The sequence below is a fragment of the Hyperolius riggenbachi genome, chromosome 8 (assembly GCF_040937935.1).
Source record: "Hyperolius riggenbachi isolate aHypRig1 chromosome 8, aHypRig1.pri, whole genome shotgun sequence".
Taxonomy (NCBI): domain Eukaryota; kingdom Metazoa; phylum Chordata; class Amphibia; order Anura; family Hyperoliidae; genus Hyperolius; species Hyperolius riggenbachi.
In genome coordinates, this window is record NC_090653.1 from 35650946 (window position 1) to 35667917 (window position 16972).

The 16972-nt window shown below is 47.4% G+C and overlaps 1 protein-coding gene across 10 annotated transcripts in view; it reads left to right on the forward strand.

The window, feature by feature from the left end:
- LOC137528712 (class I histocompatibility antigen, F10 alpha chain-like) overlaps positions 1-16972 on the forward strand; it is a 318384-nt gene that overhangs the window by 181873 nt on the left and 119539 nt on the right. For 4 of the 10 annotated variants that reach the window (XM_068250211.1, XM_068250212.1, XM_068250215.1 and 1 more), the window contains exon 1: positions 5856-5999. The exons of 2 other annotated variants lie outside the window; for them this stretch is intronic. In XM_068250211.1, coding sequence (XP_068106312.1) covers positions 5867-5999 — 133 coding nt within the window. In that variant the 5' untranslated portion in view covers positions 5856-5866. Of the gene's footprint in view, positions 1-2610; positions 2773-5855; positions 6000-16972 lie in introns of those variants that run through there. 4 more of the 10 variants (XM_068250214.1, XM_068250218.1, XM_068250219.1 and 1 more) reach the window with 2 other exon arrangements.

The following is a 16972-nucleotide window of genomic DNA, read 5'->3' on the forward strand; positions in this document are numbered from 1 at the left end:
TAGGGGGTACATCTGGCTATCTAAATAAGGGGAAGGGAGACAGACGGGGGAAGGGAGGCACATCTGGCTATCTAAACAGCATTTGGCTCCACCCATGACCACACCCACATTCTGATGCATGGCCATGCCCAATTTGTCCAGAGGGGGGGGGGCGCAAAAACTGTCTTTGTCCGCGGGCACTAAAAAGCTTAGCTATGCCTCTGGAAAGAGTATGTGCAGAATACTCACAGGTCAGGGTTACCGCATAGGCAACCACTGTCTAGGCAGGTGAGGAGATTAGACCTGACCCCACTCAGGGCTAAGAAGTCGCTCTTTGTAGATCAAGGAAAAAAGAGTAACACCCCTCCATGAAGGGTGGATATGTATAAGGTAGTATGGATACAGAGGTGCCAGAAGGATAAAAAGATCTAAAACATTTAAAAATGAGGAGGCAGTGGTGGACTTACCTCCTCCTGGCAGACACAAGAAAATGCCAATCCATTTTCAGCAAAACAATTTATTTACATACTCCAGTAAAATACAACGCGTTTCGCAGGAGTGACCCGCTTCCTCAGGCAATAAGATGGAGCCTATACAACAACAGGTCTGGTACTATGCCAAGCGCCATATTTATTTTCTCTGCATTTTCTTGTGTCTGCCCGCAGGAGGTAAGTCCACCACTACCTCCTAATTTTTAAAGGTTTTCGATCTTTTTATCCTTCTGGCGCCTCTGTATCCATGCTATGACATTTATAAATGTTGCTGCAGCTGATAACTGACAGCCGTGCACCTTTATAAACGAAGGGTAGTAGTTAAGTGGTTAACTGCCGTTTGTATGGTCTGTTATAAGAAAGCTAATAAAGTGGTTACAGTTCTAAGATGATGGGTTGTATTCCAGTAAAAAACAAGATAGTTGGGAGCCTCTCTAAAGGTAGGTAGCCAATTTCTAGAGAAAAATTGTTCGAGTGATCACAAATTCTTTTCAGATTGGTTGTAAATAATCTTCGTTGATGGGCACAATTGATTACAAACGATTATAAAAATAGTCGTACGACTGGATTTTTAGCAAACCAAAATTTGGATCTTCTTGTTGGTTGTGATAGCTTTCACTTCCGATCAGAATTTCTGATGGCTCGAATGATTTTTCTCTAGAAATTGGATCGTTAGTGGCCAGCTTAAAGGACAGTTAGGACCCATTTCCACTAGTTCGGAAACTGCAGCCATCTGACCGCCTGTCAGACCCCTCCCCCCACATGGAGTCAGATCTGAACACGGCTGCAGCCTCGCTCACACTCAACACCCGGTTCTCTGTCACTCTGTAACTCCAACAGGTCAGCATTTAGCTACTGAGGTGTTGCTACCGCTGAAATTCGGCTGCATTTAAATTGCACCCGAATTGCACTGGCGGGCGCAAGATGGGAGGCTGAACTGCTCGGCAAGTGTGCAGTTCAGCCTACCGTCTGAAAGGCCTAGTGCACACCAGAGCGGTTCGGCTGCGTTTTGCGATCCGCTTGCGGCTGCGGATACGCTTGCGTAATGTATCTCAATGGGCTGGTGCACACCAGAGCGGGAGGCGTTTTTCAGAAACGCATACTCCCGGGCTGCTGCAGATTTTGGATTGCGGAGGCGTTTCTGCCTCAATGTTAAGTATAGGAAAAACGCAAACCGCTCTGAAAAACGGCACTTCAGAGCGGTTTGCCAGGCGTTTTTGTTACAGTAGCTGTTCAGTAACAGCTTTACTGTAACAATACATGAAATCTACTACACCAAAAACGCTTCACAAAACCGCAAAATGCTAGCTGAAACGCTGCAGAAAAAGAAGAAAAAGCGTTTAAAAATCTGCTAGCATTTTGCGGATCTGCTAGCGGTTTTTGGTGTGCACCGGGCCTAAGAGGCCTTCGTGACAAGACTATATATTCTGGACTGTGCTGTCAGCACTATAAAAACACAAAATATTAATAACAACAATAAAAGTTTTGTCAGTGAGGAATAAATGAGTGACAATAACCAGTGGCGTAGCTAAGGAGCTGTGGGCCCTGATGCAAGTTTTACATTGGGGCCCCCCAAGCACTCTATACATATGAATTGATGCTGCACACCAAAACCTGCAAGAAGGGAATGGGGAGAAGTTTGTTAATGATTACCACTATTCAAAGTATCTATAGAAGTGATTATTATGAGCACAGGACCAATAGAGAGCTAATACTGCAGTTGAGGGAGGGACCCCTCTGGCCCAAGGGCCCCGATGCGGTCGCTACCGCTGCACCCCCTATTGATATGCCCCTGGCAATAACTAATCTTCATAACAATAATATAACAGCACAAAAATACTGTAAAACATATAATAAACAGATAATAAATAAATGTTTATTTTCTGGTTGGGTTCATTGAATTTCCACTAGATTTTAATACACTTGTGGCAATACCGGATGACATCTACAGTTACATTTAGGAAATTCCAAATCCTCACCTGAATTTAGACTTTATTCTAACACAAGAAATTTCACTTGCTGCAACCTTCCCAGCACCTCTCTGCCTGGCAACTGATGATGATAATGTATTCATTTTACTATTGGACAATTGGAAAAAACATCTCAACTGCTCCAACCAGCATAGTCAGACGTGAGACTTCCTGGATTCTCTAGTTTGTAGATACAAAGCATGTGAAGCCTGCAGTAGCTTATGGTGGATTGCTTTTGTCAGATCTTTTTTTGCCGTTTTATTTGGGACCCTGGAAGATGAAGATGTCCCCCTTCATTCTGCTTATCCTGGGGGTGTCAGGGGTGTATTGTGGTGAGTAGAGTGGAGATGGGATTATTACTACATTTGTTAATATTATAGTAAGTATGATTGGTTGTTCCTGTGTATGTGGTCAGTGTAGTGTGACTTCTACTGGCCAGTACTACTGTTAATCTGCATTTTACAGTGAACTTTGAGACAGGTTTAAGAGACAAATCTTATTTTATCTTTGCTGTAGACAGAATGGATGTATTTACCTTGCCTGTTTTTCTCTTTATTACTATTACTGGTCTAGTTTGTCCTTTACTTCCTGCCTGGAGAGTGACATATGGGCCTCAATTCACTAAGCAGTTTAGACTAGTCTACAGATGGTTTTTAGTCTGCTGATGGTTTGGTATAATGTTTTAGACCTGTTTTTAGACCTGGTCTAACATTCAGTAATTACACAATTCACTAAGACGAATAAGGAGTAACCACGCCCACTTTTTCTGACAGAGATTAGACCAGTAAAGTAAATGGTTTGTACCAGGTCTAAATGATGCAACTGACCAAAATCTAAACTGCTTAGTGAATTGAGGCCTAATCCAGGATCTGCCTCCCCGATGTGGAAACAGACTGCGTTTTATTGTTGACAGTATTCCTAATGCAGCGTTCACACACGTGACACACACTGTTTACCTGTCATTGAAATCCACAATCGCTGCAAATCTCGTGCAATTCTTTTGAGAATTGGATTTCTGTTTCCCACTTTGTGTATTTGTGCTAAGTGTAATTTTGTCTTGCCGACCGCGCACTCATAACGCGCGTCGGCAAAGTGGTAGCTGCAGGACCAGCGACGCACATCTGCGTCGCCGGCTGCAGGCTAATTAATCAGGAAACAGCCGCTTCCTGCCATTTCACGGCGGGGGGCTCCGTGAATAGCCTGTGGGCTGCAGATCGAGGCTCGCAGGCTAAATGTAAACACAAGCGGAAATAATCCGCTTTGTTTACATTTGTACAACGCTGCTAACAGTAGCAATGTTGTACCAGATCAGCGATCCCTGGCCAATCAGTGGCCGGGGATCGCTGTCACATGACATGACAGGCCTGTTAGAGGCTGCACAGAACAGATCCGTTCTTGTGCAGCCTCCGATCTCCGGGGAAGGGAGGGAGGAGAGGGGGAATCCTGCGGTGGAGGGGGCTTTGAGGTGCCCCCCCCACCAGCCACACGCAGGCAGAAGCGATCAGACCCCCCCAGCACATCATCCCCCTAGTGGGGAGAAAAGGGGGGCGATCTGGTCGCTCTGCCTAATGTTTGATCTGTGCTGGGGGCTGTAGAGCCCACCCAGCACAGATCTCAGTAATCAGCGCTGGTCCTTAAGGGGGGGTAAAGGCTGGGTCCTCAAGTGGTTAAAGGACTCCTGAGGCGAACACTTAAATCTGTCTTTACTTACCTGGGTTTCTTCCAGCCCCTAGAAGTCATTTCGGTCCATTGCCAAAGTTCCGGTACTTACCAGGGTTTTGCTGGCTGCCTGTAAGGATCACCAACCCAGCGGGGGTTGGCTTCTGAGCATGTGAGCACCTATGTCATGAGCACGCACCCGATGACATGGGTGCATTCATGTGCAGGTGCTTTCATGCATCTCTGCGGACCCCTCAAAGGGCCAACCCTTTGATGTGGCGCTGTAAAATGAATGTTATAGGCTAACTATACACCAACGGCTCTGGATGTTCAGCCTGCAGGGGCATAAATTTGCATATTCACTTAAAGCGTACCTGAAGGGAAAAAAAGGACCGGGAGGGGGAGGTACTTACTTCAGGAAGGGCAAACCCCTGGATCCTAAAGTGGCTTCCCCGTCTTCCTCAGCAGAGGGGTTCAGGCGCTGTAAGCCCCAAAGATCTGCTTGTCACCTGTGCGCGCATGCGGACTAATGGCTTTTCCCTCAAGCTCCGGCAGAAATATCCGAGTCTGAGAGGGGACTTGATTCACAAGAGTGTAACGGATAGCACGGCCGTGCTAGGCAGTTACCACGCAATGTGATGCGTGCGAGGTTTGCGCACGTAAAGCCTTACGCCCGCGTGCCAAACGAATGTTTGCGCACGATCACGCGCAAAGGCGCAAGCGATCGCGCGGACACCTTCGTTAGCACGCGGGCGTAAGCCTTTATGCGCGCAAACCTTTGCGCGTGTCACATCGCGTGGTAACTGCATAGCACAGCCGTGGTATCAGTTATCACTCTTTTGTGAGGGAAGCCCAGGGTGTGCTCTACTGCACATACGCCTGCGCAATAGAACGGACCAGATCAGGCTTGGTTATTTCTGCCAAAGCCTGAGGGGGAAAGCCGCTAGTCCGCATGCGTACAACAGCGGAATGGAGGACCGAGAAGGACTGGGGAAGCCTCATTGGGATTCAGAGGCTTCCCCCTCCCAAGGTATCTGTTTTTTTATTATTTAAAGGATACATACGGGGTTAAAAAGAAAAAAAAAAACAAGCTCCACTTACCTGTGTCTTTCTCCAGCCGCTGGCAGTCGATCTGTCCCTCGCCGCAGCTCAGGAAAGGGTTGGGAAACTCTGCAAAACATATAATAAATAAATGTTTATTTTCTGGTTGGGTTCATTGAATTTCCACTAGATATTAATACACTTGTGGCAATACCGGATGACATCTACAGTTACATTTAGGAAATTCCAAATCCTCACCAGAATTTAGACTTTATTCTAAAGCTGACCACTAACGGTCCAATTTCTAGCGAAAAATCGTTCGAGCGATCAGAAATTCTGATCGGATTGGTTGTAAATAATCTCAGTTGATGGGCACAATCGATAATGAACGATTATAAAAACAATCGTTTGGTTGAATTTTCGTCGAACCAAAATTTGGATTTTCTTGTTGGTCGTGATAGATAAGAAGCAATGATTGGTTAGTTGATGGTGTAGTGAACGATTTTTCGTCCGATCAGAATTTCTAATCGCTCGAACGATTTTTCGCTAGAAATTGGACCGTTAGTGTCCAGCTTAACACAAAAAATGTCACTTCTTGCTGCAACCTTCCCAGCACCTCTCTGCCTGGCAACTGATGATGATAACGTATTCATTTTACTATTGGACAAAACATCTCACTCAGACATGAGACGTCCTGAATTCTCTAGTTACTTGTTAGGAAGGCTTATGAAGCCTGCAGCAGCTTATGGTGGATTGCTTTTGCCAGATCTTTTTTCGCCAACATTTTATTTGGGACCCTGGAAGATGAAGATGTCCCCCCTAATCCTTCTTTTCCTGGGGGTGTCAGGGGTGTATTGTGGTGAGTAGAGTGGAGATGGGATTATTACTACATTTGTTAATATTATAGTAAGTATGATTGGTTGTTCCTGTGTATGTGGTCAGTGTAGTGTGACTTCTACTGGCTAGTACTACTGTTAATCTGCATTTTACAGTGAACTTTGAGACAGGTTTAAGAGACAAATCTTGTTTTATTTTAGCTGTAGACAGAATGGATGTATTTACTTTGCCTGCTTTTCTCTTTATTACTATTACTGGTCTAGTTTGTCCTTTACTTCCTGCCTGGAGAGTGACATGTGGGCCTCAATTCAATAAGCAGTTTAGACTAGTCTACAGATGGTTTTTAGTCTACTGATGGTTTGGTGTAATGTTTTAGACCTGTTTTTAGACCTGGTCTAACATTCAGTAATGACTCAATTCACAAAGGCGAACAAGGAGTAACCACGCCCACTTTTTCTGACAGAGATTAGACCAGTAAAGTAAATGGTTTATACCAGGTCTAAATGATGCAACTGACCAAACGATCAGTAGACTAAGAACCATCAGTAGTCTAGTCTAAACTGCTTAGTGAATTGAGGCCTAATCCAGGATCTGCCTCTGTGGAAACAGACTGCGTTTTAATGTTGACAGTATTCCTAATGCAGCGTTCACACACATGACACGCAGTGTTTACCTGTTATTGCAAATCCACAATCGCTGCAAATCTTGTGCAATTATTTTAAAGCTGGCCACTAATGGTCCAATTTCTAGCGAAAAATCGTTAGAGCGATCAGAAATTCTGATCGGACGAAAAATCGTTCACTACACCATCAACTAACCAATCATTGCTTCCTATCTATCACGACCAACAAGAAAATCCAAATTTTCGTTCGACGAAAATTCATTCGGGCGACATTCTTTTCACTCGTTCATAATCTATTGTGTCCACCAATGGAGATTATTTACAATCAATCCGATCAGAATTTCTGATCGCTCGAACGATTTTTCGCTAGAAATTGGACCGTTAGTGGCCAGCTTTAGAATTGGATTTCTGTTTCCCACTTTGTGTATTTGTGCTAAAGGGGCCCATGCACTCAGCTGGTTAGTGGCCGATCGATCGCAAATCGATTGCCCGATCGATTTGCGGCCGATTCCGATCGATTTCAATCTATCTCACATGCTGTAAAATTGAGGTCGATCTGTTGAGATTGCTTATCAATTTGCATTGGACCTAATGGAAATCTGATGGCAAAAAACTGCGTTTGTATGCATGTTAAGCTTGGACAAATGTGAACCCTGCCTTATGGCCAGTACACAGTGCTCAGTTGTGTTGCAGAATAGTTATACATGTCAATTCACAGCCCATACAATTCTATGGGGCTGTTCACAGTACTGCGTTGTAACTGATTGCGTTATTCTAACTCGCTGCATGCAGGCTTTGTATCAATGTCTATGTCCATTCTCCATTGCAGCTCACACTCATAATGCGTGGGTTCAGTGGCGTAGCAATGGGGATAGCCGCCATAGCGTGGCTACGGGGCCCCGCGGCAGCGCTACGTCACAGGGGGCCCGCAGCTGCCCGAGAGGAATTTTTTTTTTTTGTTTATTATTATTTTTTTGTTTACTTTTTGTTTGGGGCCCCCCTCCCTCACCTCAGTGCCCCCCCCCTCCTCACCTGGGGTCCCCCCTCCTTTTATCAGCGGTGGGAGGTGAGTCATATACAGAAGGCTCCGGCGGGGGTAAGCAGCCACTAGAGGTTCAGCTGCCTCCGGGCTACGGTGTCCCCACTGTATTGCTGCTCGCACCGCTTCCTGGTTTATTGCGAGCAGCAATACAGTGGGGACACCTAGAGTTGAGCTGAAATTTTCGAAATTTCGCATTACTAAAATTACGCATGCGAAATTTGCGATTACGATGCGAAATTACAGTAGCGTAATTGCCATTAAAATCGTAATTGAAAATACCGTAAGCGTAATTTTTAACGCGTAATTTCGCGTTTCGTTCATGCCGTAATTTCGCATTAAACGCTACCGTAATTTCGCATTAAACCGTAAAACGCTCCATATAATATAAAAAAGCCGCCGACTTTAAGGGTTAATAGCAAAGCCCCCTTAAATGCTAAGAGCCTCAAATTTGGAGAATATATTAAGGAGATCAGGAGGAATAAGAGGAAAAAAATTTTTTTCAAAAAGACCTTATAGTTTTTGAGAAAATCGATGTTAAAGTTTCAAAGGAAAAATGTAAACATTTAAAAACCCGCCGACTTTAACGGTTAATAGCAAAGCCTGCTTAAAGTTTAGGAACACCAAATTCCCAGGGTATATTAAGGGGATCAGTGGGAATAAGAGGAAAAAAAATTTTTTCAAAAAGACCTTATAGTTTTTGAGAAAATCGATTTTTAAGTTTCAAGGGCGAAAATGTCTTTTAAATGCGGAAAATGTCAGTTTTTTTTGCACAGGTAACAATAGTGTATTATTTTCATAGATTCCCCCAAGTGGGAAGAGTTTTACTTACTTCGTTCTGAGTGTGGGAAATATTTAAAAAAAACGACGTGGGGTCGTTATTACAATGTAACAACTTTGTTACATTGTAACTACGCCGCACCCGACGTCACTCGCCGCCGCTGCCGCCGCCGCCGCGTCTGTACTGACCCGAGAGCTCTGAGCTATAGCTCAGAGCTCTCTAAAGCATCTTTGTATTTTGGCTCCAAGGAGCCCCATTGGTCCTTAGCAGACCAATGGGGTTCCTTCAAATCAGAAGGAACCCCATTGGTCTGCTAAGGACCAATGGGGCTCCTTGGAGCCAAAATACAAAGATGCTTTAGAGAGGTCTGAGCTATATAGCTCAGAGCTCTCGGGTCCGTGCAGCGCAGACGCGGATGCGGCGGCGGCGAGTGACGTCGGGTGCGGCGTAGTTACAATGTAACAAAGTTGTTACATTGTAATAACTTTGTTACATTGTAACTGATAGAACATTTCCGAGGCTATTTCGAGGGATCATTTATTTAAAGGGACAGGTAAGTATTAATGGTTAATTAAGAATATTAAAGGACTTTTTTCGTGGTTATGTTTTTTGTTCAATTAAAATACTTTTTCTAAGTGTTTTTATTTACTTTTAACTCTTAAAGGAAATGGGTAAGGGGTACAAGTACCTCTATACTCATTTCTCCTGGGAGGGGGGGTGGGCATCTGGGGGACCCCTTTTTAAAGGGGACTCCCAGATTCCACCATGAACCTCCCCCCCAGGAAATCGCGGCCTCCACCTCCACCGCCCATCGGAGGTGGAGAAGAGCCCCTTGTCCTTGGATTGGACAAGGGCTCGGAGGGGGAGGGGAAAGCTTGGCTGCCCCTCCCCTTCCGAGACCCCCCAATCCATGGACCATGCGGGCTGGTATAGTCAGGGTGCGGAGCCCCACGCGGCCGGTGCTCCGCATTCTGGCTATCCCAGCCTGCATGGGGGACAAGGGGTTAAAGAGGTCTGGGAGGGGGGACCCCACGTCGTTTTTTTTAAATATTTCCCACACTCAGAACGAAGTAAGTAAAACTCTTCCCACTTGGGGGAATCTATGAAATTAATACACTAATGTTACCTGTGCAAAAAAAACTGACATTTTCCGCATTTAAAAGACATTTTCGGCCTTGAAACTTAAAAATCGATTTTCTCAAAAACTATAAGGTCTTTTTGAAAAAAAATTTTTTCCTCTTATTCCCACTGATCCCCTTAATATACCCTGGGAATTTGGTGTTCCTAAACTTTAAGCAGGCTTTGCTATTAACCGTTAAAGTCGGCGGGTTTTTAAATGTTTACATTTTTCCTTTGAAACTTTAACATCGATTTTCTCAAAAACTATAAGGTCTTTTTGAAAAAAATTTTTTTCCTCTTATTCCTCCTGATCTCCTTAATATATTCTCCAAATTTGAGGCTCTTAGCATTTAAGGGGGCTTTGCTATTAACCCTTAAAGTCGGCGGCTTTTTTATATTATACAGAGCGTTACGGTTTAACGCGAAATTACGGTAGCGTTTAATGCGAAATTACGGCATGATACGACTGTAATGCGAAAATTACGCGAAAATTACGCTTACGCGAAATTTCGCGAAATCCATCTTCATTACTATTATGTACTTACGGCCATAATCGTAATTACACTAATTACGCGAAATTTCGCGAAATCGTAATTAGGTCATTACGCTCATCTCTAGGGACACCGTATCCCGGAGGCAGCTGAACCTCTAGTGGCTGATTACTCCGACGGAGCCTTCTGTATATGACGCACCTCCCGCCGCTGATAAAAGGAGGGGGGACCCCAGGTGAGGCAGCTACCTCCCCTCCCGCCCGGCTACCTAACTGCCCACCCTCCCACCCGGCTACCTAACTGCCCACTACCTAACTGCCCACCCTCCCACCTGGCTACCTAACTGAGGGCTACCTAACTGCCCACCCACCCGGCTACCTAACTGCCCACTCTCCCACCCGGCTACCTAACTGCCCACTACCTAACTGCCCACCCGGCTACCTAACTGAGGGCTACCTAACTGAAGGCTACCTAACTGCCCACTCTCCCACCCGGCTACCTAACTGCCCACCCTCCCACCCGGCTACCTAACTGCTCACCCTCCCACCCGGCTACCTAACTGCTCACCCTCCCACCCGGCTACCTAACTGCTCACCCTCCCACCTGGCTACCTAACTGCCCACCCTGCCACCCGGCTACCTAACTGAGGGCTACCTAACTGCCCACCCGGCTACCTAACTGCCCACTCTCCCACCCGGCTACCTAACTGCCCACTACCTAACTGCCCACCCTCCCACCCGGCTACCTAACTGCCCACCCTCCCACCCGGCTACCTAACTGCTCACCCTCCCACCCGGCTACCTAACTGCTCACCCTCCCACCCGGCTACCTAACTGCTCACCCTCCCACCCGGCTACCTAACTGCCCACCCTGCCACCCGGCTACCTAACTGAGGGCTACCTAACTACCCACCCGGCTACCTAACTGCCCACTCTCCCACCCGGCTACCTAACTGCCCACTACCTAACTGCCCACCCTCCCACCCGGCTACCTAACTGCCCACCCGGCTACCTAACTGCTCACCCTCCCACCTGGCTACCTAACTGCCCACCCTGCCACCCGGCTACCTAACTGAGGGCTACCTAACTGCCCACCCTCCCACCCGGCTACCTAACTGCCCACCCTCCCACCCGGCTACCTAACTGCCCACTCTCCCACCCGGCTACCTAACTGCCCACCCTCCCACCCGGCTACCTAACTGCTCACCCTCCCACCTGGCTACCTAACTGCCCACCCTGCCACCCGGCTACCTAACTGCCTACCCTGCCACCCAGCTACCTAACTGCCCACCCGGCTACCTAACTGCCCACCTGGCTACCTAACTTCCCACCCTCCCACCTGGATATCTAACTGCCCACCCAGCTACCTAGCTGCCCACCTGGCTACCTATCTGCCTACCCTGCCACCCAGCTACCTAACTGCCCACCCAGCTACCTAACTGCCTACCCTGCCACCCAGCTACCTATCTGCCTACCCTGCCACCCAGCTACCTAACTGCCCACCCGGCTACCTAACTGCCCACCCTGCCACCCGGCTACCTAACTTCCCACCCGGCTACCTAACTGCCCACCTTTCTACCTAACTTCCCACCTGGCTACCTAACTGCCCACCTTTCTACCTAACTTCCCACCCTGCTACCTAACTGCCCACCCGTCTACCTAACTGCCCACCCGTCTACCTATCTGCCTACCCTCCCACTCGTCTACCTATCTCCCTACCCTCCCACCCAGCTACCTAACTGCCTACCCAGTGCATTGCCTGCACCGCAAATAGTGTGCCAGCCTGCCCAACCACCCTCCCTCCAGGTAATTAATGTTAGCCCACTATAGACCTAACTACATATACTGCATTTTGTGGTGAAATCTGCTGACAATCTGGTTGCATATTGTGTGGAAATCTGCCGACAATCTGGTTGCATATTGTGTGGAGATCTGCCGACAATCTGGTTGCATATTGTGTGGAAATCTGCCGACAATCTGGTTGCATTTTGTTGGGAAATCTGCCGACAATCTGGTTGCATTTTGTTGGGAAATCTGCCGACAATCTGGTTGCATTTTGTAGGGAAATCTGCCGACAATCTGGTTGCATATTGTAGGGAAATCTGCCGACAATCTGGTTGCATATTGTAGGGAAATCTGCCGACAATCTGGTTGCATATTGTAGGGAAATCTGCCGACAATCTGGTTGCATATTGTAGGGAAATCTGCCGACAATCTGGTTGCATATTGTAGGGAAATCTGCCGACAATCTGGTTGCATATTGTAGGGAAATCTGCCGACAATCTGGTTGCATATTGTGGGGAAATCAGATTGCCCCACAAAATGTTTGGGTGGGAGGTCCGAGGTCCGTGGGGTTGGAAGGTCGTGGGGGGAGGGGGGGGGGCATAATTTTTTTTTGCTATGGGGCCCAGTCATTTCTAGCTACGCCCCTGCGTGGGTTATACAACTTGCCATTGTGAACCCAGCCTTACATACACTTGAACTGAGAGGTATATGGAGGCTGCCATATTTATTTATATTTAAAGAGACACTGAAGCGAAAAAAAAATATGATATAATGAATTGGTTGTGTACTATGAATAATTACTAGAAGATTAGCAGCAAAGAAAATATTCTCATATTTTTATTTTCAGGTATATAGTGTATTTTCTAACATTGCATCATTCTACAATATGTGCAGATTACACAACACTCAGCATTCAAAATGAGTCTTTCAGAGCAGTCTGTGAACTAATGACCTCTCCTCTGGCAGAGAAAAAGAAAACTGTTCACTTACAGTTGAGATAATAAAAGTCAGAAGACAGCCCTCTCCACGACTTTGAAATTTGTAGAGATTAATGGCTTTTTTGCATAGAGATAACAACTGGAGTTTCTTAATTCTTCCTGTACTGGAAACAATTACACTGATGTATCTGATCTTAATGTTTTATTTCTTAGCTGTGCTACACATACAAATCATAATATCATAATTTTTTTTTTCGCTTCAGTGTCTCTTTAAACAGTAATGCTTGCCTGGCTGTCCTGCTGATCCTCCTCCTCTCTTTTCGCCATCGTCCCGGAACTAGCATGCTGATCACATGCTCTGACTCTACTATGACTGGATTAGAAGCATGCTTTTTTCAGGTCTGTGATCAAAACACTACTGCAGCCAAAGAGATCAGCAGGGCTGCCAGGCAACTGGTATTGTTTAAGGCTGCTTTCACAGTGGGGACGTTACAGGCTGACGTTAGAGCAGCCTGTAACGCAGCCCAACTCACAGCAATGAAAACTCAATGGGCTGTTCACAGTGCCCACGTTGCGTTACAGGGTAACGCTGGACGTTAACTGGAAAGTGCTGCATGCTGTGCGTTATACGCGGCTGTGGTCGCGTTAGACTGTTTGCACATGCGCAGTTATGTTGGGAGGAGAGAGAGTCTGGTAGTGCCCCTAGCCCCATGGCTAATTAATATTCGCTGCACTCAGTGACGTGCAGTGTTTACTTCCTGGAGCGGCCGCTCTGTGCGGCGATTGGCTGGCGGGACCACGTGATGCGGATCACGTGGTCTCCACAGTCCATAGCACAGAAAAGGCGCACCAAGAACTGCATAACGCGGCTCTAGGTAGCGTCCTCCTTCAACACCACCATGCATTGCGTTAGGGGCACGTTATGCGACCTTAACGTAGCCCCAAACGCAACGTCCTGATGTGAAAGAGGTCTAAAAGGAAATAAACATGGCTGCTTCCATACCCCTCTCACTTTAGTTGTCCTTTTAGAATACTCAAACAGTCATTATGTGGATACAGTGTTCTCCCCAGAGCCTTTTACCAGGGCGCGCCGCCCGGGTCATCTCCCCCGAGCGCCCGGCTGATAATATCAGCGTTCTGTGTGCTCATTAGTGAGCAGCAGCGGCTGTCTCATTGCAGCCAGCTGCTGTCACTCAGGGACGCTGCCTCCGCCCTCCTCCTCAGCTCCCGTCAGTTCTGTGGAGGGGCGGGGAGTGTAGGTGACGTCACGCTGCTCAGTTGAGCAGAATATCGGAGAGGTAGGGAGAAGACGCGTGGCTCAGTTCTCTCTGTGGAATGCAATGGTTAGCCAGACGCTCCTGTCTTCCTCATCTCCCTGTATTCATCCCGCTGCCAGCCATTGCGTGTTTGTGTGTCTTGCTGGCTGCTGCTGAAGGAGGGAGGGGGGGATGCTTGACCCTTTGACCTCCTTATTACCCTGCCCTGTGAGTTCCACGGGCTCTGACTAATGCCAGAAGTGTTACAGGTGAGAGAGAGCTGCAGCTTGAGGGGGAGATAGGAGATGGTTACAGACTCGCAGGGCAAAGCCAGACAGCAGCAGAGTGATTAGTGACACCCTGGCCCCTTGACAACCATACACCCAGCTATATTGCGTGCGACTGACTGATTTTGAAAATGAAACTACCAAGATTTTTTCCCCATGTTTCCTATATACATGGGTGGTGTAAGAGGGGATATCTGGTGCCATAGCATGATATTCATAAGATTCATAAGCTGCCTGCTTATCAATATCATGCCACGGCCCAGAAATCCTCTTTTCCTCACTAGGACCACCCATGTATATAGGAAAAGCTGCTAGTTTCATTATCAAATCAGCTGAAGAGTAGTTAAAACTTTAAAAGACACTATTAAAAGAAAATGGCCAGCTACTTACCTGGGGCTTCTTCCAGCCCCTAAAGTTGTTCTTATTCCTTGCAGTCATTCCGGGCTGCTTTGTTCCTCTGCTGCCCCCTCTGAACTCTGCATGCGTGACCACTTGCCACTCGCCTCCTTCATAAGGTTCCCATGTCCGGTAGCGTGCTGCACTTGCACAGTAACTAAAAATTGCTACTGTGCATGGGCAAAACGCTCCCATCCAAAAGAGCGAGGAGGTGCGGTGATAAGGAACACAGCAGCTTGAAATGGCGGTGAGGGAGCAGGAGGGGATTCCTGTACACAAGACAGAGCCTAGCATGTCACTTTAAAGGGGTGTGTGTGTGGGGGGGGGGGGGGGGGGAAGTGATTCCCCACCTAGTAGCACCCAGAGTGTCTATCCCCACCCGGCTACTTTTTCATACCACCCGGCTGGAAAACATTTCTGGGGAGAACACTGTGGATACATGCGGCTCTAATTCAGTTAGTGTTGGGGACTAGCGTTTGTCTAACGTGTGATTATGAATTTGCAAAAATTCAACTGATAAAAAGGAAACATGAGGTGAAAATAAACTGATAAGAAAAACAATTGTATCTATGCTCCTCCTCCTAAAATGATTTATTCTATATTTAACTTCCCGAGAGGTAAGTATGAGCCTGACTTGTCCAGCTTATAGTTGGTGAAAGCGGTATGGACGAGTCTGGACTTCCATGAGGGAGACTTCTAGCTGCTCTGCTCCATCTGCTTTTTTTTCCCCTTCTTTGGGCTTCCCTAGGACTGATGGATGCCTGTCGGCACACTGTGGGTAGCGATCTGTGCTACCGAAAGTGTGCCAACATGCGTCCATCAGCGCTAGGGAAGCCCACATGGAGCCGGAGGGGCAGAGCAGTGCAGTGGCATTCCCCCCCCCCCCCCCGCTCCCTTCCTTTCTCCTCTACAATCCTCCCTCCTTTCCTATCCTCCCTCCTGATCTCGCGGCGGTGCTGTGAGATGAGTATGGGTGGTATTACCCACCGAGGCTCTCTCCAGCAATAATCCTGCATTCTCCTACACCGTACAGCTCTGGGCTACTCTTCACAGTATGGGGATGTGGTTTGGTGACGTCACTACGCCGCGTCCCCGTACTGTGAACAGTAGCCCGGAGCTGTACGTTGGAGGAAAATGTGCGATCATTGCTGGAGAGGGAGCCTCCATGAGTAATACCGCCCATACTTATCTCACAGTGCTGCTGGGGGTCAGGAGGGAAGGTGGGGGCACTTCTAGCTGGCTAACTATACAGTAGCACCTATAGCTGGCTTGCTTATACTGGGGACACTAATACCTGGCTAACCTATACTGGCTTCCTATAGCTGACTTACGTATACTGGGGCACCTAGCTGGCTAACCTATACTATGGCTTTTATAGCTTGCTTACCTATACTGGGACAACTATACATGGCTAACCTATACTGTGGCACCTATAGCTGGCTTACTTATATTGGGGCAACTATAGCTGGCTAACCTACACTGTGGCACCTATAGCTGGCTTATCTATATTGTAGCAATGATAGCTGGCTAACCTATACTGCGGAACCTATAGCTGGCTTACCTATACTGTGGAAACTATCGCTGGTTAACCTATACTGGGGCTTATACTAACCATTGGTGAGCTGATCCATCGTCGTGTACCTCCGATAACTTCCCCAGTGTCTTTTTAAATGTCCCTTGGCAGATTTGCTCCTCCCTTGGCGATAGCATGTTCCCAGGCGATCAGTGTTGATGCCGTCAGAGTCATGCAGCGTCATTAACATCTGACGGCAAACCATTTTTTTTCTTGTACTGAATTCAATACAATAACCTGTATTGAATTCCACATGAAAAAAGTGAGTACAAAAAAAGTTTGAAAATTATTTGAAATTAATTGAACCACTTTTTGCACAGAAATCCTGGGGAAATTGAACGCCAGGGAGGTTAACTCTACTTTAAAGGAGTTGTAAGGCAAATTTAAATAAAATGAACGCTACTTACCGGGGGCTTCCTCCAGCCCCAAGCTCCCATGACCTCCCTCGCCGCATCTCTGCGCGCAGCCGTTTGCCAGAGCTCCGACCCGGTCCCCGGCGATGCCGTCAGAGCGACCTGGAGGTCGCTCTGTACTGCACCTGCGCGAGCGGCACTGTCAATCACCACCACGTGGGCCGGAGCAGACAGCGCAGGCGCAGAACTACTGCGCCAGCGCAGTCCGCTCCGGCCCACGTGGCGGTGATTGAGCGCCGATCGCGCAGGTGCAGTACAGAGCGACCTCCAGGTCGCTCTGACGGCATCGCCGGGGA